General features: G+C 42.8%; 1 protein-coding gene across 2 annotated transcripts in view; it reads left to right on the top strand.

The window, feature by feature from the left end:
* The window catches only part of RAB2A (RAB2A, member RAS oncogene family), a 64,569-nt gene extending 62,568 nt beyond the window's left edge, over positions 1-2,001 (top strand). For both annotated transcript variants that reach the window (XM_081504341.1, XM_081504340.1), the window contains one exon: positions 675-2,001. In XM_081504341.1, the coding sequence (XP_081360467.1) occupies positions 675-770 (96 nt within the window). In that variant the 3' untranslated portion in view covers positions 771-2,001. The remainder of the gene's footprint in view (positions 1-674) is intronic.
* Positions 2,002-22,999: the final 20,998 nt, after the last annotated feature.

Here is a 22,999-nt window from a genome sequence, read left to right as displayed (position 1 = left end):
CCAAGGCTACTACTGTTGCAGAACAACTGCCAAGCACTATAAATCTGAGATTTACTGTGACGTCAAGTTTCCTTAAGAGCTTAATTTCTGAAGCTACTGTATTACTTTTCTCCGTGCGTTGTATTTTTAGGTAAAATCCACTTGAGGGAGTGAGGGTTAAGACATAAGTGTGAGTTTGATGAATGAAAGAACCACTCTGTGTGTGGGTTCCTGGCAAGCTGCCATGTCTTTGGGGATCATAGAAATTATTGATGACACAGAACACTCATATGCCCTTAGCCTGTACAGCTGATTCAACATGGAGCAGAAACACTGTCTAGAGGAAAGGTTGTCCGTTGTGTGAGAGCGGCATAAGATTTGCACATTTTCCTCCTTTAATGCTTTCGTTTTAAACAGTCTCTCCATTGTGAGAATTCCCTTAAAGGCAGCACTCCGGTTTCTGTTAACCTAGTACCTGGCCATGATAAAGAATTGTCTTCAGGAATATTTCCACAGTATTACTTTAAAAAGAAAGGAACATTCCCTGAGAGATACTGTCTTAATTGTTGCCAAAAATTTGCTTAATACATGTGTTTTAAAAATATATTTTAGTTGTTTGGTAATATCGTACCATTAAGAAACCAAAGGATTTCTTAAACTTGACCTTTATATTGTCCTTTTCTCTTTTATTGCAGGCAAATGGCATTAAAATTGGCCCTCAGCATGCTGCTACCAATGCCACACATGCAGGCAGTCAGGGAGGACAGCAGGCTGGGGGAGGCTGCTGTTGAGTCTGTTTGTACGGTCCCGCTGCCCGAAAGGGGCTGCTCACCTGTCCTTTCACCCTCTCCTCCCGCTCAGCTGAGACATGAAACTATTTGAAATGGCTTTATGTCACAGAAGACTTTAATCCTTCAAATTCTTGTATAACTTTGAATAAATGGTTAATGTTCACTTAAAAAGACAGATTTTGGAGATTGTATTCATATCTATTTGCATTTGATTTCTAGGTCAATTGATGTGATTATTTTTGTTAAATGTTGTCTCGTGCCCCTACCTACGAACTGAATTGTATGAAACACTACAGAGTCATCCTGAGTATTTTAAATCAGTTTGTGGAGTTAGGTTTCCCCACATGCGTGGTTACCTAATGTTTAATATTATAGAACTGTCCTCAAAAGTTTGTCAATTTTCAAGGCTCTAAGGAAAACAGAAGGACTCTCTTCATTCTGTATTTATCATTTACTTTCTGTATATATAGTTTAATAACCTGCTTGGGTGTAATTTGCCAAGCTTGAATTCTTTAATGCATTTGCATAAATTCTATACTGTTTAGAGCTTAAAGCTACAGAAGCATCGTTAGGAATTGCTTGGACACTGAATTTTAAAACTTTTTGACATTGTTAACAAGCATGTTCATTTTTCCTTGTCACTAGTCCAAGAGAAATATGCTTAAATGTACATTATTACTAAAGGCTGTGTATTTGTTAACCTGTTTTAATGCCAAAAGTTTGCTATTTGTCCACAGTTTCTTTAAGACCTCTTCAGAGAAGGATTTGTTTGCCTTAATGTATCCCATTGGGTAAAAACACAGTATGATGAGTGAACTGGGCAGAAGCAAGGACTCCCTCCACCTGAGCGACTCCAGGAGGAACGAGTGTCCACGTGTAGATGGCACGTTGCGAGGACTTTAATCTTTCTTTCAACAATAATGTTTTCTTTTCCTTTTATTCACATGATTTCTAAGTATATTTTTCATGCAGGACAGTTTTTCAACCTTGATGTACAGTGACTGTGTAAAATTTTTCTTTCAGTGGCAACCTATAATCTTTAAAATATGGTAAGCATCTTGTCTGTTTTTAAGGGGATATGACAATAAATCTACCAGATGGAAAATCCTGTTAAAAGTAGAAAAGCTTTAGTAATTTACTCAGTGTGGTGGTTTTACCCTTTTTCTTTTATCTCCCTTGGTCTATAATGAAATTGTTACAGCAGTGCAAAATAAAATCCTATGTATAAAAATGTTCTTTTTTTTTATTATGACCACATCTTTTTTAAGAAGTTAATTTTTTAGTCTATCCACAGCTTTGACGTGTATTTAAGCATATTTTTTAAAAAGGGTCAGAATGTTTTAACACTACCCTTTTTAAAAATTTTGCTAGAATGTGATAAAAATCTTTTCAACAGTATTAAAATTCTTTGTTATTGATGACATACATAAGCAAGTATTTTTAAGAATGTAACCAACTACTTTCAGCCTACTCACTGACTTCAGCTTTCTGCCTGTCTTTCCCAGAGATTCAGCAATGCTCTGTCAAAGATTTGACATTGCTCTTGGGAGAAGTCACCTGATGCTATCTTAGTTAACAAGCTCCTCGAGGGCAGAGGGAAAGGTGAGGGGAAATCGAGGTTCCTGAGTATTTTTACTGTACTTGTTTTTCCCTGGAAGTGGTCTTACCAAATTCCCAATCTTCCCATTCACTCATCGGTGTGGTGGGCAGGACAAGTTGAGACAATGAGGACTTGTTCCACTCAACCAGGAAGAGGATGATTCTTCAACTGCCATTAATTTTTCCAGAAGCTTAATATATTCCTTTTCCACGCTGTCTCCTCTAATTCTTCTGTAAATCAAGTATAAAAACAGAAAGTTTTTATAAATAAACGACCCAATCAAAAAATGGGCCAAAGAACTAAACAGACATTTCTCCAAAGAAGACATACAGATGGCTAACAAACACATGAAAAGATGCTCAACATCACTCATTATTAGAGAAATGCAAATCAAAACCACAATGAGGTATCATTTCACACCAGTCAGAATGGCTGCTATCCAAAAGTCTACAAGCAATAAATGCTGGAGAGGGTATGGAGAAAAGGGAACCCTCTTACACTGTTGGTGGGAATGCAAACTAGTACAGCCACTATGGAGAACAGTGTGGAGATTCCTTAAAAAACTGGGAATAGAACTGCCATATGACCCAGCAATCCCACTGCTGGGCATATACACCGAGGAAACCAGAATTGAAAGAGACGCGTGTACCCCAATGTTCATCGCAGCACTGTTTACAATAGCCAGGACATGGAAGCAACCTAGATGTCCATCAGCAGACGAATGGATAAGGAAGCTGTGGTACATATACACAATGGAATATTACTCAGCCATTAAAAAAGAATACATTTGAATCGGTTCTACTGAGATGGATGAAACTGGAGCCCATTATACAGAGTGAAGTAAGCCAGAAAGAAAAACAACAATACAGTATACTAATGCATATATATGGAATTTGAAAGATGGTAACGATAACCCTATATGCGAGACAGAATAAGAGACACAGATGCATAGAACAATTTTATGGACTCTGAGGGAGAAGGTGAGGGTGGGACGTTCTGGGAGAATAGCACTGAAACATGTATATTATCATATGTGAAACAGAACACCATTCCATGTTCGATGCATGAGACAAGGGCTCAGGGCCGGGGCAATGGGATGACCCAGAGGGATGGGATGGGGAGGGAGGTGGGTGGGGGGTCCAGGAAGGGGAACACATATAAACCCATGGCTGATTCATGTCAATGTATGGCAAACACTATTACAATATTGTAAAGTAATTAGCCCCCAACTAAAATAAATAAATTTATAAAAAAAAACAACAACAAAGTAATGGTAAAAAAAACAACAAAGCACATGTATCTTAATAACCTAAGAAGAGCGTGCACGTGTGCTTAGTCACATCCGACTTGCGACCCTGTGGTCTAGCCCCCCAGACTCCTCTGTTCATGTGATCTTCCAGGCAAGAATACTGGAGTGGATTGCCATTCCCTTCTCCAGGGGATCTTGCTGACCCAGGGATCGAACCCGAGTCTGCTGCATTACACGCGAGTTCTTTACCATCTGAGCCACCAGGAAAGCCCTAAGAAGAGCTGGAGCCCTCAAATGCCTTCCCTGCCTTGGTACTTGGGCAGGAGGGGCATGTAGGGGCTTCTCCGTAGTTAACACCGCTTTGTCTGCACACCTCACCTGCCAATAAGAAATGTGTGGTGAATCCTTTACTTCAGTCAACAAAGCAGCATTACTGTTGGCTTCTGCTCTCCTGTTTCACATAAATGTAATGGTGATGCCTGGAACCAGGTGTTTTAAAACTTGTGAGTCTTTGATCTTTGATCAATTTTTGTAGCATCCACGGACATGTTTTAAGAGCTAGAAAATCAATCACTAAAAAATTAATACAACTTTTAATGTCTCAACATGTAACATCACAAAGTGATAATCTTCATCAAGACAGCATTATAATTTGCCTTTTGGATTTAACTGAATTAAGACCAAATTTTTGAAAGAGTATCGTATAATTAGATACACAATTCAAACAATACGTGAAAGCAAAACTGTATCTGCATATACTTAACTAATTTTTTATTGACGTGTAGTTGATTTAGAATATTGTTTGTTTCAGGTGTGCAGCAAAATGATTTGGTTATACATACAAAAGTAGCCTATTCACAGGAAAATAGTCCATAATTTTCTTCTAATAGAGTAGGAATGTATATGATACTAAAATGTCTAGTCACTCCAAAAATTCTGTTTGGCTTTGGAAAACATTAAACATTTATTCTCTCATAGCTAGTGAAGCCTCATCTAAGCACAGTACTACGGTTGGCAGCCCGGGGTTTGACTGAGCTAAAAAATAATACAAAAAGGAAACCATAATAATGGAAAAGATGACCCTCTTCCATGATACCCTGTGTTTCCTAGAAAGAGTTCACGTGTGCTTTGGTGTTCAAATGAGAATAGAGCCTAACTCCAGAAGTAGAGTTTCTTGTGTCATGGTGGTATATACTAGACAGCAGGGCTCACTTGGTTGGAGTCAGGATAGGAAACTTCAAGGTGCCAGTGTATATACTTAGTGCTCGTTAGCTTTGGAAAATCATCAGGTCAGCTCTTAAAAACTGAAAGACAAGAGGCAAAAACCTGCTAGGAAAAAGTTCACCAAAAAAGATAAACAGAAGTGTCCCTAAAATATGTTTCAGAATTCGAACAGAAGTTATGACTTCCTTGGTGATCGGTGGTTACTGCTCCCAGCACAGGGGGCCCGGGTTTGATCCCTGGTCAGGGAACTACATCCCATATGCCTCAGTGAAGACCCATTGTGTCGAAGCTTCGTAGCCAAATTTCAAAAAAGACCATGCTTCCACTGCAGGGGACACAGGCTTGACCTCTGGCCAGGGAACTAAGGTCTCACATGCTGCACGGTGCTACCAAAAAATAAACTTCAAACAATTAGGGAAATGCAAGTTAAAGCAAACCATTTCTCTCCTGTGAGATTGGGAGAAGTTTAATATACAAGTATGACAACACATTATGTTGGTGAAATGTCTCCTGTTCCTGGTGAAGGTGCAGACTTAACATTACCTTTCTGGAGGGGAACTCGCAATCCCTATGGAACCAGGAGACGCTTAGCTGTTGATGGGGCCTTCCCACTTCTAGGAAGATACCCGATGATACAAGCCCATGTGCACAAGGCTGCTCACTGTAGCATTGGCTGTAATAGCAAGATAACTGAAAATGACCTAGATGTCTACACATAGGAGAGTGATTTAGTGAACTAGAACATCACACGATACAGTCCTCCACAGCTGTATGAAGTGTGTGGAAGAGCTCTATGTGCTGATGTCGTCATTCCCAGGATATATTGTTCAGTGAGAAAAGCAACATGCAAGCACGTCTACAGTTTGCCATTCTTCATTTAATAAGAAAGGCACTAGAAGGAAATACGTATGTACCTGCTCATCTGTGCAGAAGAAACACAAGAAGGATAAACTAGAAACTAAAGAGACTGGTTACCTCCAGAGAATGGCTGAGTTCAGAGTAGAAAGTAAGGAGGAACGGGAATGGGGTATTTGAGACAAGTAGCACCTTTCAATATACATTTTTGTTTGACTCAAAACTATAGTAATATTTTACATACTCTGAAAATAACCAAAATCAAGCATAATGTACCAGGAACTCAAAATAAAAACTAATGATTGAATCTCCCTATAGTATGGAAAAGTGACATGACCACACGGCACAATGCTGTGGAATTCTTGCCCAAAATGTATAATCTCAACCTAGCCATGGGGAAACCTCAGACAAACCCAATTGAGGAAAACCTTACAAAGTAAGTGGCCAGTACGCTTCAAAACTATCAAGGCTGTGGACTTCCCTTGTGGTCCGATGATTTATAAGACTCCATACTTCTACTGCAGGGGTGCAGGTTCAATCCCTGGTCTGGGAAGATCCCACATGCCATATGGCGTAGCCAAAGAAAAAATGTAAGGCTGTGAAAGATGAGGAACAGTTACAGATTGGAGGAGACAAACAGGACAACTAGATGCAATGTGGGGTGCTGGATGGGTCCTAGACGGGATGTTGATGGAGGGGTATGTGGGGCATCTGGTGTAGCAGTGTTCTGTTTCTTGGCCTGAAAGGGGATTACAGGCCCCCTTTATAAAAGGGGCTTTATAATTCTTTGTGCCTGTGTGCAGTATAGGCTAACCTGGTAGCTCAGTGGTAAAGAATCCACCTGCAATGCAGCAGACGCAGTTTCGATCCCTGGGTCAGAAAGACCCCCTGGAGAAGGAAATGGCAACCCTCTCCAGTATTCTTGCCTGGAGAATCCCATGGACAGAGGAGCCTGGCAGGCTACAGTCCATGGGGTCGCAAGGAGTCAGACATGATTTAGCGACTAAATAACAGTGTGCAGTATGCACTTTCTTGCAAATAAGAATTTGTCTCCATCAAACAAAGATGCTGCCTTATGAGTTGCCCTCAGAAGTTACATATGTGAAGTTTACCCTATCCCCTTTCAGTGGGTTGAATTGTGCTCCCTATCCCTGCCCCCATAATATATATATGCTGAAGTTCTAGCCCCTAGTCCCTCAGAATTTGTCTTTTTTCTGGAAATAGGATGGCTGCAGATCTGATGAGTTAACATGAAGTCGTACTAAAAGCAAGACTGTGGCCATGTAAAGACACAGGGAGAAGGCTGTGTGACGAGACAGCCTCAAACCCACGAGCCTGAGAGATGGCCACCAAGCCACTGGCAGCCCAGATGAGTCCCCTGTGGCTTCAGAGGGTTGAGCCTCTGAACTACTGTCGAACTACTGACTTCAGGGGTTGAGCCTCCACAACTATGAAGGAATAAGTTCCTGCTATTTCAAGTCACTCAGCAGCACTCTGTTATGGCTGCCCTAGGAAATTAATACATCCCTTATATCCAATGGATGAAGACGTTTTTTGACAGGTTGTCTGTGTCCCTTCAGTGAAAGGTCATGTTGAAGCTTTGGATTCATGGAAGTGTACCACCTGCTTCACTGTGTGGTACACGTAGAAGTCATCCTGAGAGAAGCAAAGTTAATCTGTAGGAATATTATTTTTACATTTTCCTGCTTTGGAATAATTTACGCATCCAGCTGCTATTCAAAATATGAAACATTTGTACAGAGATTGCATGAAAAATCATATACAATGCAGGACTTCCTTGATATGATGTTAAAGATACAGTTTTTAATGTTACTTAAGCCCAGAATTCAGTTTAAAATTGAAGTAGGTGTCAAATATGTATGAGGGATCTTACAATTGTGATGCTGACAGTGGAAGTGGAGATAAAACAAATTCAGCAATGACATCCTTCCCATTGTGAAAATAAGCAAGGGAGAACAAACTAAAAGAGGGGTGCAAGCCGATCAAGAGGGGTTGTTTGAGATCCTGAAATCATTTTTGATCATTTGAATATTGCCAACAAGGTACAGAGCATCAAGAACAAGAGTGAAGACAACTAGCTGGAGGGTGAGATGGTCACTAGGGAGAAGACCGCTGCAGTCTTATATTTGACAATCGATTTTGCATTCAAATTGCCACATTCCAGTCCCCAGGAGCTGCTATACCGAATTCACATAAGAACGTGGAAACTGGCCGCAGAGTGAGCCCTTGGCTGTGTCTTTTCATGCACCTGTCTGTGTGTTGGGAGTGGCCAATACAAATATCCATACCTCGTGTCATACCTGGCTTTCAAGTTGGTGCTGATTTATGTTAAAGCACTGAAATTCAGCATCCTCTTTGCAATCAGAATTATGAAAGCCTTTGCTAAGGACTGCAGTCAGAGACGGTCTTTCAGGAACTTTGGCCACAAAGCTACCTGTTCATGGGACCTGTCCACTGGAAACTTATTGTCTCAGGGCACCACGAGTTTATTCCATGCAACCAGCCATTACATGGTAGGTGACGTGTTTATGCAACTAATGTGACTTTCAAGGTAAAAAGGATTATTATACAATGTTTTATTAGTTTGCTAGGGCTGCCATAAAAAAGTATTGTAAACTAGGGGGCTTAAATGACAGAAATTTATTATCTCACAGTTCTGAAGGCTTAAAAATCCAAGGTCAAGGTGTCAGCAGGGCTACTCCCCTTTGATGATTGTGAGGGAAGGTTGTTCTGGGCCTTTCTCCTCAGCTTGTAGATGACCTTGACATCCCTGTATCTCTTCACATCATCATTGCTTTGTCTTTGAATCCAAACTTCCTCCTTGCAGAAAGACGCCAGTCTTATGGATTGAGGCCCACCCTATTGGAAGGACTGATGTTGAAGCTGAAACTTCAATACTTTGGCCACCTCATGTGAAGAGTTGACTCATTGGAAAAGACCCTAATGCTGGGTAGGATTGGGGGCAGGAGGAGAAGGAGACGACAGAGGATGAGATGGTTGGATGGCATCACTGACTCGATGGACATGGGTTTGGGTAAACTCCGGAGTTGGTGCTAGACAGGGAGGCCTGGCGTGCTGCAATTGATGGGGTTGCAAAGAGGCGGACACGATTGAGCGACTGAACTGAACTGAACTAATGACCTCATTGTAGCTGGATGGCTTCTGTAAAGATTGTATCTCCAAATGAGGTCACACTCAATCTTAAAACATTGGGGTTTAAGATTTCAACATGAATTTGGGAGGGGAGCTACACAATTCAGTCCATAACCAATGTGGTTTTGGATATTGGATTTTAGACGTAAGAAAGGGAGCCAGTCGGCCCTTTAATCAGCCTAGTCTGTGTTTATGATGATGCTAGGCTTTCGATCACATGGGGCGTGAACAGGCCAGTTCGATCCCCAAAGGATACCCTATACCTCTTCATCCATTATTCTCCCTTACCTCTCCACCCATCCCCTGGTGACCGTTTAATCTGTGTCCTATGGCCGTGGATCTACCTATTCTGGACATTTCATATAAATGGAATCATATGATATGTGGCCATCTGTGTCCGGTTTTTTCATTAAGCATGTTTTTGAGGTTCACACATATTGTAATATGCATCAGTACTTCATTCCTGATTGTGATTGAATACTGTTCCATCGAGTGGATCAACCACAGTTTGCTTGTCCATTCAGTCACTGGTGGGCATTTGGCCGGTTTCCACCTAGTGGCTATTGTGACAATGTCTACGGTGGACAAATGTGTGTGTGAATCAGTCTGATGATCTGATAGTACTTGGTGCCAACCTGGTTCTGATTTTCCTGCATTTAAATAACAAAAGCATGTCTTCAACATTTTATTAAGTATTAAAATGATGCTTGCACATAGGTTTTTTAAAAGATGAATAGTCAAACTTCCCTGGTGGCGCAGTGGATAAGAATCCGCCTGCCGATTCAAGGGACACAGATCTGATCCCTGGTCCAGGAAGATTCCATATGCTGCAGAGCAACTAAGCCCATGAACCACAGCTACTGAGTCTGTGCTCTAGAACCAGCAAGCCACAACTACTGAGCACATGTGCCGCAGCTGCGAAGCCCACATACCTAGGACTTGTGCTCTGCAAAAAGAGAAGCCACTGCAATGAGAAGCCTGAGCACTGCAGCTAGAGTAGCCCCCACTTCCTGCAACTAGAGAAAAGCCCGTGCAGCAATGAAGACCCAGCACAGCCAAAAATAAATTAATTAATTAAAAAGAAAGATGAATAGTATTAGAAGACATAAGGTAAAAACAACCATCCTTCATCCCACCCATCCTCTTCTGATAATCCCCTCCCTGGAGCTCTCAGCCCTGCTCTTCGCCTGCTCCGTGGTGCCTGGCATCCCTGTCAATCTGCAGTCCCTGTGCTCAGAGGGATGCAGATGAGGACCCTGGTTCAGCATCAGTGGGAGATGATGGGAGCCAGCCTTGTGCCTCCAGCTGCCCTTCCCCATGACTGGCTCCCTGCTCACAGACCTTCCCTCTACTCAGTCAGAGTACTGTGGACATGTCTCGTACACGGCCAATTTCCTCTCCTTTCCTCTTTGCCCTGTGTGCTTGTCCATTTATCTTTAATGCCATTTGCTGAGACCTTGGGGAGGAGGTAAATGCATGTATTCAATCTATCTTATTTGACTAGAAGTCCAGTGAATTCCTTTTGTTTTAAGATTTTTTTTTTTTTATGTGGACCAAGTCTTTATTGAAAGTGTTACAACATTTGTTCTTGTTGTGTTTTGGCTTTTTGACCTCAAGGTATGTGAGATCTCAGTTTCCCAACTAAGGATCGAACCCACACCCCCTGCATTGGAAGGTGAAGTCCTTAACCCCTGGACCACCAGGGAAGTCCCCAGTGAATTCCTTTTTTTTCAAAAAATTTTGCCTTCCTTTATAACTTGTGCAATCTATTTGCTGCAGAGAATGTAAACAAAAGAAGAAAATTGTGAAACTATTCTCCAAGTTTGGATACCCCACAAAGAAGAGGTTTGGGTACAAGTGAGTTTTAAGGAAGAGGATGTCAGGGGTACAGTGAAGATCTGCAGAATCGAAGGGGAGAGGACACCATGCCTGCGATGGGCAGCGATATCAGAGGTGTTGCTGCTGCAGGTGCCCCAGGCTCGTTGCCCACCGGGGACCCTCTGAGAAACAGAAGGACACACGCCAGCCAAGGGCCCCTCCTTCACGGTGAGCACTGCTCCCAGGACCTCAGCCCCCAGGCCTGCCCTGGACAAGGCGCACTCGCCCTTAGGCAGAAATTCTTGTTCAGTTGCTCAGTCATATCCAACTATTTGTGACCCCATGGACTGCAGCACACCAGGCTTCCTTGTCCTTCACTGTCTCTGGGAGTTTGCTCAAACTCATGCCCATTGACTCGATGATAGTATAGATTTTGTTAAAGCTTTTATATAAATAATTTCCCTCCGGAAATGTACCAATTTGTATTCCCACCAGGCCATGAGAGCACTCTCCTTCCTGTACTCAGTTATCGACAGCGGGAATTTTCATTTAAAAAATACACTTTTGGCAACTTGAAAATCTCTAGTTTCAGTGTCATTTATTAAGCAGTTCTTCTTTCTCTCATTCCATTTAACTGCTTTGACTTCAGACAAAAATTTTTATGTGCGTATTTGACTTGTTTCTGACTTTTTATCGTGTCACAGATGACTACATTTCTGTGTTAGCACCAACTCTCAACACCTCCAAAATTCTACGGGGGATTTTTAATTTTTTTTAAATTGTTTTAAATGTACAGTTTAACTTGGGGAGAAATCCATATTGTTATGATATTAAATGCTGCCATCCAGGAAGAAGGTACGTCTATCTGTGCAGCAAGGACTTTTATGATAATGATATTCATTCCAGAAACAGAAGTTTAAGGAGCTCAGTTTGTTTTCAAAAATCTAAATTAATCTGACTTCTCCTTTTTTAAATTCAGTGCATTTTAGGGAGGAAATTTCTGCTCTTTTTGCTTTTTATTTAACCAAATCTTAGGCATTTTATGATTTCCACTTATTTTAATCATTTCTCATTTATGTTTATTTTTCAACTATTTGTTTTCTCTTCTCTACTTCTTTTGTTCATGATCCTAAAAAAACAGCCTTTCATTTTTTCAGCTATGAAATGTCATCCAGGAATAAACATCAGATATTCACTCAGTGTACACCTGAGTCAATTCAATGTAAATGAACATGCAGCAAATACTGGGTATTTGCCAAGTAAATAGAGTAAATCATATGAATGTGCTACCAGATAATATAACGAGATATTCTTTTGTATTTAGCATCCAAATCATTGAAAAATAATGACTATGGGAGTCCTTGCTTACGGCCTAATTGAGTTTTCCACGTGGTGTCCTGCCCAGCAGGTGGACTCTTTTAGTTCTGTCACCAAGACAAATTGCACTGATTGGCCCCATGGCCCATTCTTCTACCTTAGAAACAATGTAAAGATGAGTTCTGTCGGAACTTCCCTGGCAGTCCAGTGGTTAAGACTCCATGCTCCCACTGCAGGGGGCATAGGTTCCATCCCTGGTCAGGGAACTAAGATCCTGAATGATGCACGGTGTGGTAGAAATTAAAATAAATACAAATGCTTACTAACATCTAGGATTAAAGATTTACTTGTTCATAAAATGTTGATGAAGGGGGAAATTTTATTTCTAGCTTTGTGTCGTGATATCAAATCAAGGAAGAGATTGCATGCAACATAATGTTTTAAGATAAAAATGTGATTGCTGCTTTTTTTGGCATTTGAAATTTTATATAAAGGAAAGACTTTCTTGAAAGAAAAATATAACAGTGAAACATAACCTGATCATATGATCCTCCAATAACTCTCCTTAGTATTTACCCATGTAAGTTGAAAACTTCAGTTCAGTTCAGTCGCTCAGTCGCGTCTGACTCTTTGCGACCCCATGAATCGCAGCACGCCAGGCCTCTCTGTTCATCACCAACTCCCGGAGTCCACCCAAACCCATGTCCATTGAGTCAGTTATGCCATCCAACCATCTCATCCTCTGTCGTCCCCTTCTCCTCCTGCCCCCAATCCTACCCAGCATTAGGGTCTTTTCCAATGAGTCAACTCTTCGCATGAGGTGGCCAAAGTATTGGAGTTTCAGCTTCAACATCAGACCTTCCAATGAACACTCAGGATTGATCTCTTTTAGGATGGATTGATTGGATCTCCTTGCAGTCCAAGGGACTCTCAAGAGTCTTCTCCAACACCACAGTTCAAAAGCATCAATTCTTCGGCACTCAGCTTTCTTCACCGTCCAACTCTCACATCCATACATGACCACTGGAAAAACCATAGCCTTGACTAGATGGACTTTTGTTGGCAAAGTAATGTCTCTGCTTTTAAATATGCTATCTAGGTTGGCCATAACCTTCCTTCCAAGGAGTAAGCGTCTTTTAATGTCATGGCTGCAATCACCATCAGCAGTGATTTTGGAGCCCCAAAAAATAAAGTCTGACACTGTTTCCACTGTTTCCCCATCTATTTCCCATGAAGTGATGGAACCAGATGCCATGATCTTAGTTTTCTGAACGTTGAACTTTAAGCCAACTTTTTCACTCTCCTCTTTCACCTTCATCAAGAGGCTCTTTAGTTCTTCTTCACTTTCTGCCATAAGGGTGGTGTCATCCGCATATCTGAGGTTATTGATATTTCTCCCGGCAATCTTGATTCCAGCTTGTGTTTCTTCCAGCCCAGCGTTTCTCATGATGTACTCTGCATAGAAGTTAAATAAGCAGGGTGACAATATACAGCCTTGACGTACTCCTTTTCCTATTTGGAACCAGTGTGTTGTTCCATGTCCAGTTCTAACTGTTGCTTCCTGACCTGCATACAGGTTTCTCAAGAGACAGATGAGATGGTCTGGTATTCCCATCTCTTTCAGAATTTTCCACAGTTTATTGTGATCCACACAGTCAAAGGCTTTGGCATAGTCAATAAATCAGAAATAGATGTCTTTCTGGAACTCTCTTGCTTTTTCGATGGTTGGCAATTTGATCTCTGGTTCCTCTGCCTTTACTAAAACCAGCTTGAACATCTGGAAGTTCATGGTTCACGTATTGCTGAAACCTGGCTTGGAGAATTTTGAGCATTACTTTACTAGCATGTGAGATGAGTGCAATTGTGCAGTAGTTTGAGCATTCTTTGGCATTGCCTTTCTTTGGGATTGGAACGAAGACTGACCTCTTCCAGTCCTGTGGCCACTGCTGAGTTTTCCAAATTTGCTGGCATATCGAGTGCAGCACTTTCACAGCATCATCTTTGAGGATTTGAAATAGCTCAACTGGAATTCCATCACCTCCACTAGCTTTGTTCGTAGTGATGCTTTCTAAGGCCCACCTGACTTCACATTCCAGGATGTCTGGCTCTAGGTGAGTGATCACACCATCGTGATTATCTGGGTCGTGAAGATCTTTTTTGTACAGTTCTTCTGTGTATTCTTGCCACCTCTTCTTAATATCTTCTGCTTCTGTTAGGTCCATACCATTTCTGTCCTTTATCGAGCCTATCTTTGCATGAAATGTTCCTTTGGTATCTCTAATTTTCTTGAAGAGATCTCTAGTCTTTCCCAATCTGTTGTTTTCCTCTATTTCTTTGCACTGATCGCTGAGGAAGGCTTTCTTATCTCTTCTTGCTCTTCTTTGGCAACTTACACTCATACAAATACCCTACAACAAATATTCACAACAGCTTTATTCATAAATGCATGAACTTAGAAGCAACCAGGCTTCCCTCGTGGCTCAGAGAGTAAAGAATCTACCTGCAAAGCAGGAAACCTGGGTTCAATCCCTGGGTTGGGAAGATCCCCTGGAGAAGGAAATAGCAACCCACTCCAGTATTCTTGCCTGGGAAATCCCCTGGACAGAGGAGCCTGGTGAACCACAGTCCATGGGGTTGCAAAGAGTCAGACACAGCTGAGTGACCTACACACACACACACACACACACACACACACACACACACACACACACAGAAGCAACCCACATGTCCTTTAATAGATTAATGGAAACGCAAACTGTGGGACATCCAGACAATGGAAGGGTATTCAATGCTTAAAAGAAATGAGCTATTAAGCATGGAAAAACATTGGAAGAATTTCCAATGCGTATTGCTAAGTGAAAGAAGACAATCTGAAAAGCCTCCTATCTGGATGGTCCTAACTATAAGACATTATGGAAAAAGCAAAAACTACAGAGCCAGTGAAAAGATCATTGATTGCCAGGGGTTTGGGGAGGGAAGAATGAATAGGTGGAGCACAGGGGATTTTTAGGGCAGGGAAATTATTCTGTATGACACTACCATGTTGGATACATGTTGTTACACATTCATCAGAACCCATAGAATGTACAATACAAAGAGTGAACCCTGATGTAATCCATTGAGTTTGAAGTAGCAGTAGTCGCTCAGTCAGGTCCAATTCTTTTCAACCCCATGGACTGTAGCCTGCCAGACTCCTCTGTCCATGGAATTCTCCAGGCAAAAATACTGAAGTGGGTTGCCATCCCCTCTCCAGGGTATCTTCCCAACCCAGGGATTGAAGCTGTGTCTCCCGCATTTCAGGCAGACTCTTTACTATCTGAGCCACCAGGGAAGCCCCCAATACACTGACTTTAGTTAATGATAAATATATCAGTATGCGTTCATCAGTTATAACAACTTATCACACTAAAGCAAGATGCTAATAGGGGATAGGGGGATGGCTGAGGAAGTACATGGAAACTTCTCTATAAACCTAAAATTGCTATTTAAGAAAAAAAGTCTATTTCCTTAAAAAACTGGAAATAGAACTGCCATTCGACCCAGCAATCCCACTGCTGGGTATACACACCAAGGAAACCAGAATTGAAAGAGACACGTGTACCCCAATGTTCATCCATCACAGTATTGTTTACAACAGCCAGGACATGGAAGCAACCTAGACGTCCATCGGCAGATGAATGGATAAGAAAGCTGTGGTACATATACACAATGGAATATTACTCAGCTATTAAAAAGAATGCATTTGAATCAGTTCTAATGAAGTGGATGAAACTGGAGCCTATTATACAGAGCGAAGTAAGTCAGAAAGAAAAACACCAATACAGTATATTAATGCATATATATGGAATTTAGAAAGATGGTAATGATGACCCTATAAGCGAGACAGCAAAAGAGACACAGATGTAAAGAACAGACTTTTGGATTCTGTGGGAGAAGGCGAGGGTGGGATGATTTGAGAGAATAGCATTGAAACATGTATATTATCATATGTGCAACAGATCGCCAGTCCAGGTTCGATGCATGAGACAGGGTGCTCAGGGCTGGTGCTCTGGGATGACCCTGAGGGATGGGATGGGGAAGGAGGTGGGAGGGGGGTTCAGGATGGGGAACATATGTACACCCCTGGCTGATTCATGTCAATGTATGGCAAAAACCACCATAATATTGTAAAGTAATTAGCCTCCAATTAAAATAAATAAATTAATTATTTTTAAGTCTATTAATTTTTTTAAAATGTGGAGAATGAGGTGCATGCTTCTCACCAGATCTCCTGGTGGGAGAACCACAGGCAGAGCCTAGTAATCATCACAGTTCAACTGTTCCCTAGGTTAGAGCCCTGCCCAGATGCTTGAAGAAGGAAGAAGAAAGCATGCAAATGGCAGACAGATTTAGCTGGTTTCTTTGCATGAGCAGAAACCCCATCAAAACATTAAACATCACTCTCTTCTCGGCCCCATGATATCACTCCAACCCCCACCTCGACACCCTTCTCCTGCATCTTCACTCACACCTGAACCAATTCTATTGTCAGACACTGTTTCTCGAGTCTGTTCAGCACCACACATGAAGCCTCTCAGCTGGCCCGCCTGGCCTGGCTCTGACTGGTCCTGGGCAAGGCAGGTGGGCTACTTCTAAACTCACATCGTCCTCATGTCATGTGCGCCCGCAGGACACCAGGTGGCTCTCGGCCACAGAGACATGCTCTTCCTATAGCCTCATCTACCTGGACTCCTGTGTCTCAATTTCAGATTCAGTTTTCACCAAAACATAAAGTCCAAGAGGGCAGGGAATGCTATTTTAACTGTTTTGATCTCTGATGTATCTCCTGCATCTAAAACAATGCCTCATTCATAAGAGGAGTGTAAAAAATATTTGTAAAAAAGAAGTGGATGAAGAAAAAAGGAAAAAATATATATGTATATATATATATGTATACATATATATATACATATTGTAAAAACATGTATTTAAATATATATATTTTATACATATACAAATATATTGTAAAAATAATTCACAAATATATTGTAAAAATATATATATATTGAAAATATATATTTTTTCCAACTGTTTCTTTTTTTGAAAAATCTCTTTTTCTCTAAGATTATTTTCTTCCTACCTCTTTGCTGTTGAAATGGCTTTTTTCAAGAAATAGTGTTTACCCCTGTGGGAGGTACGTTTATTTTTCATGATCATCCTTAGTACTTTTTCCTATCACCTGTTCAAAGAAATGCAAATGTTAAATAAAAATAAAGTAATTGAAGTCCTTGCTTTTATGATGGCAATTTTTAAATATAATTGGCAAATTAAAAAAAAATTATTTGCAACCTTGGATGAATTTCCCAAATTCATTTAATTTGATATTTGTTTTTAATAGCAAAACCCTCAAATCCTGCAGCGCTGAATACACGGCTTTGCACGAACTCGGCATCAAATATTTGATGAGTGTGGGAATTCCCTGGCGGTCCGTGGTTAAAACTGTGCGATCCCAACGCAGGGTCACGAGTTCCATCTCTGGTCGGGGAAATACATCCCACATGTGACATGGCGAGGCCAAGAAAAAAAAGTATTTGATGAGTGAGTGAACAGCCTCTAGCTTAAAACTCCTGAAGTTGGTGTAGGGACCTCAGAACAATAAAAGTGTGCGTCGTGATGCGGTTAAGAGACCTTGTCACTGTCACTGTACTTTAATGATTCCCCACGAGGCGGTGCCCCTGCACCTTTGGGGCCTCCCCAGCTGAGGGGCAGTGCGGGCTGGCAAAGTGGGCCCCCAGACAGGATCCTGGAGCGCATGGAGCTGGGTGGCAAGTGAGGCTGTGTCTGCGTCAGGGTCGCTTGAGGCTTGTTCCAGGGCCACGGAATTGAAATGGGGGTTGGGGGGTGTCATAGAGTCCGGCTAGAAAGACATCCTGCGAGACTTTCAGGCTGCTCTGCCCTCTCCCCAACATCCCTCTCCCCTGTATTCTCACCTCCGCATCCTCGAGGCTGGCAGAGCGTGACCTTATCTAGAAATGACATCTTTTCACGTGAGGTCACACTAGGGTTGGGGGATCGGGAGGGGTGCTTAATCCAACACGACTGTTTTTTCCAGAGGAAGAAAACACCCTGTGAAGAAGCACATCCCCAGGAGAGGCCACGTGCCTCCCAAGACAGAGTGGTGCGCGCTGGGGCAGCGAGCCAAGGACCACAGGTACCACTGGGCTGGACGCGCCTTGGCTTCAGGAAAGAAGCTGGGCTTGCAGGGTCACCCAGTTCTTTGTTAAAACAGCAACCCTAAGAAATGGGTGCAGGTTTGAATTGTAAGATTTCTCCACTGGCTGACAAGCACGCCCGCCAATTCTTTGTTTTGTCTTGTTTTTGACCTTGTGAGTGATGATATAATTTGAACTCCATGTATTGATGGGGCGCTGTGAGGTAAGTACCCCTTTATTTTCCCCCCTCAAACCTCCCACTCTTGGGACATGGCTGCTCACATGACACCCACAGGATCCAAGGCGGGGGGCGGGGAGGGGGTGGTTCCCAATTCACCAGCTCTGGACACTCTTGCTTTGTCTTCAACCGGGCGGTGGGGGGTACCCCGCGGACCAGGTTCAGATGCAGGCTCGGATTCCTCAGGTCGGGGTTCACCTGAGCCTCTGCGTTTCCAGTGAGGTCATTGGTCACCCCGATGCTGCACTGTTGGTCACTCCCAACAGGCTTGGAGTACCAGAGGGCTTTTAGTTCACTGCCCACTGGGGTCAGGTAGAAAACTCTGGGTTCCTTGAGAGAACAGCCAGGCTGGATGGGGGAATGTATGAACAGGCTTCCCTGACATCCATTGGGTCAGGGGGTACAGAACCCTGCCAGCTCTGGGATGCTCCCTGCTGCAGTGACAGGGGACAACATCCCTTCTCCAGGGTTATTTATGTTTATTGTGAAAGTCTTATCTTTTAGATTCTAGTTTACTGATGAAGACAGGCTTAGAATGCCTTGCACGAGATGGAGGAGATTTTGTTATCAGTGCCACAGTTTCCAGCTTGTCAGTACCTCTGATTCCTCTCTGGGATTTCAAAGCCCTTCCTAAATCCAGCTCCTTGGAGCACTTAAAGATGCTTTAATAATAATACAACTTGTAATATTTCAATCAAGTCATAATTGAAAAAGAAATCTACATTGTTTTCACCTGTCCAATGTCTATTTGTTGTAGGGACGTTTTAACCCCCTTCTTAGGAGTGATGGTGGGTGGGATCAAATATAAGACAGCGTTGCTTTTTTATGTTAACATTTGACAGTGTGAGAAATGGACTTTGTCAAATTAAGGACTGCCTTACCAATGTACCAGAAGCATGCATCTCAAATAAGTTTTAGTTCCTTCTGATGACACAGCATTAAATTGAACCGTAACCCCACTTCATCATTACGAAGAAGGGCGGAACAGTGAGAGGCCCTTCTGTCCCAGACAGCCTCTGTGCAGACAGCCCTCGGATGGCATTTCTTTCGGGACTATCGTTACAGTGAAGGAAGACTTTTTACTTCTGTCACATGATTTGACACTGAAAATTATTGAAAAGAACAAAACCAAAGCCATGATGAAAGAAAAAAACAACCCAATGTGTTGTGTATGTGTATCATTTGTATGGCTGGGACCAGTTTTATTGTTTTTGGAACTATTACAAGACTTCTGTTAAACATGTTAAATGTTAAGAGGAAACAGACTCTTGGCAAATGTGGAAAACCAATTACAGAAAACGTCTCTGCTGGAGATGGAGAAGCACAGGGAGGGACAGAACATGAGCCCCCGCCCTTCTCCAACTGCTGAACACACACAGATGATGCGCTGTCTTGAGAGAAAATACAACTGTTACGTCATTGCCTTTACTTTTACATTTACAGGCAAAAGACTGTAAAATGACACTTCTCAGTTCAATCTACTTGTAGTGTTGTAGAGTACAACATACAGTTACTTTTCTTAAGGTAAATCTGATGTAAGAGAAGTAGTATTTCCAAAATAAATAACCTAGAGTATGACCATTTGCTCTACAAAAGAAAAGTAAAAAGCCTCACCACTAATAAAGAAATCAAATTATCTTAAATTTTAAGTGTTTGAATTAGGAATATTAATTTACTCAAGTTTTGAGAGCATGTCTGCTGTATACAGTGTGAGCTTGTATGCTCACACTATCATGGGAGCATGCTCTCACGTGAACATTAATTGTAAGATGTAATTGGGCTTCCCAGGTGGCGCTAGTGGTAAAGAACCCACCTGCTAATGTAGGAGACAAAAGAGATGCGGGATCAATCCCTGGGTGGGGAAGATCCCCTGGAGGAAGGCATGGCAACCCACTCCAGTATTCTTGCCTGGAGAATCTCATGGACAGAGGAATCTGGCGGGCTACAGCCCATGGGGTCACACAGAGTCAGACACAACTGAAGCGACTTAGTACAAGTGCACATATACTTATACTTGAAATAAATGACTCTTCAATTTTGAACTGATTAAAATTTAAAGAGCTAGAAAGCTGATCTCCCAAATGGATCAATCGAGGAGACAAAACCTTTTCAGCTGGGGTCTAGCAGCAGTTTCTTGATGTTCTTCATGAATTCCACATTGTGCTAAGCTCCAAGGTACACAGGTGAATAAAACGTGGTCTCTTGACTTCAGGGAACCTCCATCTTGGAATAGTAGGACATCAATTCAAACGTGATGTGGTCAGTGAACAGGAGAGACAGCCCATGTGGAAGGTGCCTAGGATGTGTTCATAGTGTCTTTGGGACAGAAAGAGCAGTGGACTCGAGGGTCCAAGTATGTGGGGAAGAGGAGGAGGAGGAGTTTGCTGTGGGAGAGAGAAAGGATACAGAAAGGGCCAGGTACAGGCTACACTGGAGGAGTGGGTCGGGGCCAGGTCCTGATGGAGGTGGGAGGTGGGAGAGAATGGAGGAAAGAAGAGGCACACTCATTTGGGCTTTTCGGAAGGACTTTTAAGAAGTGTGGGTAGGGGCCTTCCCTGGTGGCCCAACGGTTAAGAAGCCAGCTTGTAATGCAAGGGACACGGGTTCGATCCCTGGTCCGGGAAGACCCTTCATGCCATGGAGCAACTAAGCCTGTGCACCACAACTGTTGCGCCCACACCGTCTAGACCCCACACTCTGCAACAGGAGGAGTCATTGCAATGAGAAGCCCGTGCACTGCAGCTAGAGTAGCCTCCTCTCACTCCAACTAGAGAAAGCCTGCATGCAGGAATGAAGACACAGTGCAGCCAAAAATAAATAAATAAACAAATAAATAAAAAGAAGTGTGGGTAGACTGAAAGGAATCGTCGACAAGGAAAGGCACTTGGGGACCAGCATCCCCGTGTAGGCTGCGGGTCCCAGAGAGAAGATGGCATTTGCAGAATCTGGCTGTGCGCTGGAGCCCAGGAAGAGACAGTGGCCATATGTGGAATCCTAAGAAGTACTAGAACAGGGAGAAATGACAGAGTAGGTAGGGCTTCCCTGGTAGCTCAGCTGGTAAAGAATCCTGCTGCAATGAAGGATAGCCCGGTTCGATTCCTGGGTCAGGAAGTTCCCCTGTAGGGAAATTCCTTCTATCCCTGTAGAAGGGATAGGCTACCTACTCTAGTATTCTTGGGCTTCCTTGGCAGCTCAGACGGTAAAGAATCTGCCTGCAATGCGGGAGACCTGGGTTGGAACCCTGGGTTGGGAAGATCCCCTGGAGGAGGGCATGGCAACCCACTCCAGTATTCTTGCCTGGAGAATCCCCACGGACAGAGGAGCCTGGCAGTCTGCTGTCAATGGAGTTGCAAAGAGTTGGACATGACTAAGCACAGCACAGGGACTTGTTAGTCATCTAACAACGATTGTAATGTGTAAAATATTTTTCTTAATACTTGGATTTGAGAAATATCAGACAGTAATAGCTTAATTATGGACGTTTGTAAAAAAAAAAATACGTAAATAAAAGGACAACCACTGGCTAATAAGAAGCCAGATGATTCTGCAGAGGGTGTCCCCTGCCTGTCTGGGCATCTGAGCTACTGAGACACGGATGGTGGCCGTGCCTGTCACCCACTGGTGGCAGTGGGACTCAGCAGGTTGGGCTTGCTGGGCACTGTGCCACCCTGCATGCTGCTCACTTGGGGGGCTTCCCTGCCAGCGTTTCACTGGAGATGGAGGAGGCCTGGTGACCAAGGATGAAGAGTGGGGAGTGCTGCCACGGGTGCTGGGGGGAGTGGAGGACAGCTGAACGCAATCTCTCAGCCCCCGGTACATCAAATCCTAACACTGATCCTTCATCACAAAAGTTAAACAGACTTAGCCAACTCAATTTCCTGTGATAATGAGCATCAGAAATCACATGGATTAATGAACCACAAATGATCCCCTTCAGAATAATTTTATTTCTAATTTCTTAACCCTCCTGATACAAGCCCTTGGAATGAGCGACGGCCAGGATTGAGGCAGGCTGCCCACTCTCCCCATCCTGGGCAGAGCTACAGCTGAAGACAGCAATGGCCACTAACCATGGGACCAGCGCCTCCAAAGAGCAAGGTAAATGTGAGGACATTTGATTGTCTTCTGCATCCTTGATTGTCATTAAGGATGTGCCACTTCTCAGCTAAAGGTTCAGACTGAAGAAAAAGGGCAGGAAAAAAAGTCTTTAAGGTACAGCCCTTTGCCTCAGCTTTATGCTGCTGAATCTCCCACATTCCTGTCTTGCATTCTTTTTATTTATTTAAAATATGTTTCTACTTCTTATTTTTGGCTGCATCAAGTCTAAGTTGCAGCACTCAGGCTCTTCATCACAGCACAGGGGCTTAGTTGTCTCGTGGCATGTGGCTCTCAGTTCCCCAACCAGGAATCGAAACTGCATCCGCTGCATTGGAAGGTGGACTCTTTGCCACTGGACCACCAGGGAAGTCCCTGTGTTGCATTCTTGATTCCTTCCCCCTTCTCTATCTTCTGAAGGACTGGGTGATTTGTAAGCATTCAGACACTAACTGAATGACTGAACAC

This window comes from Giraffa tippelskirchi, chromosome 6 (assembly GCF_054371585.1).
Source record: "Giraffa tippelskirchi isolate mGirTip1 chromosome 6, T2T-mGirTip1v1.2.pri, whole genome shotgun sequence".
Classification (NCBI taxonomy): domain Eukaryota; kingdom Metazoa; phylum Chordata; class Mammalia; order Artiodactyla; family Giraffidae; genus Giraffa; species Giraffa tippelskirchi.
The sequence above is the reverse complement of the archived record's forward strand: the minus strand, read 5'-3'. Positions and strand labels throughout refer to the sequence as shown.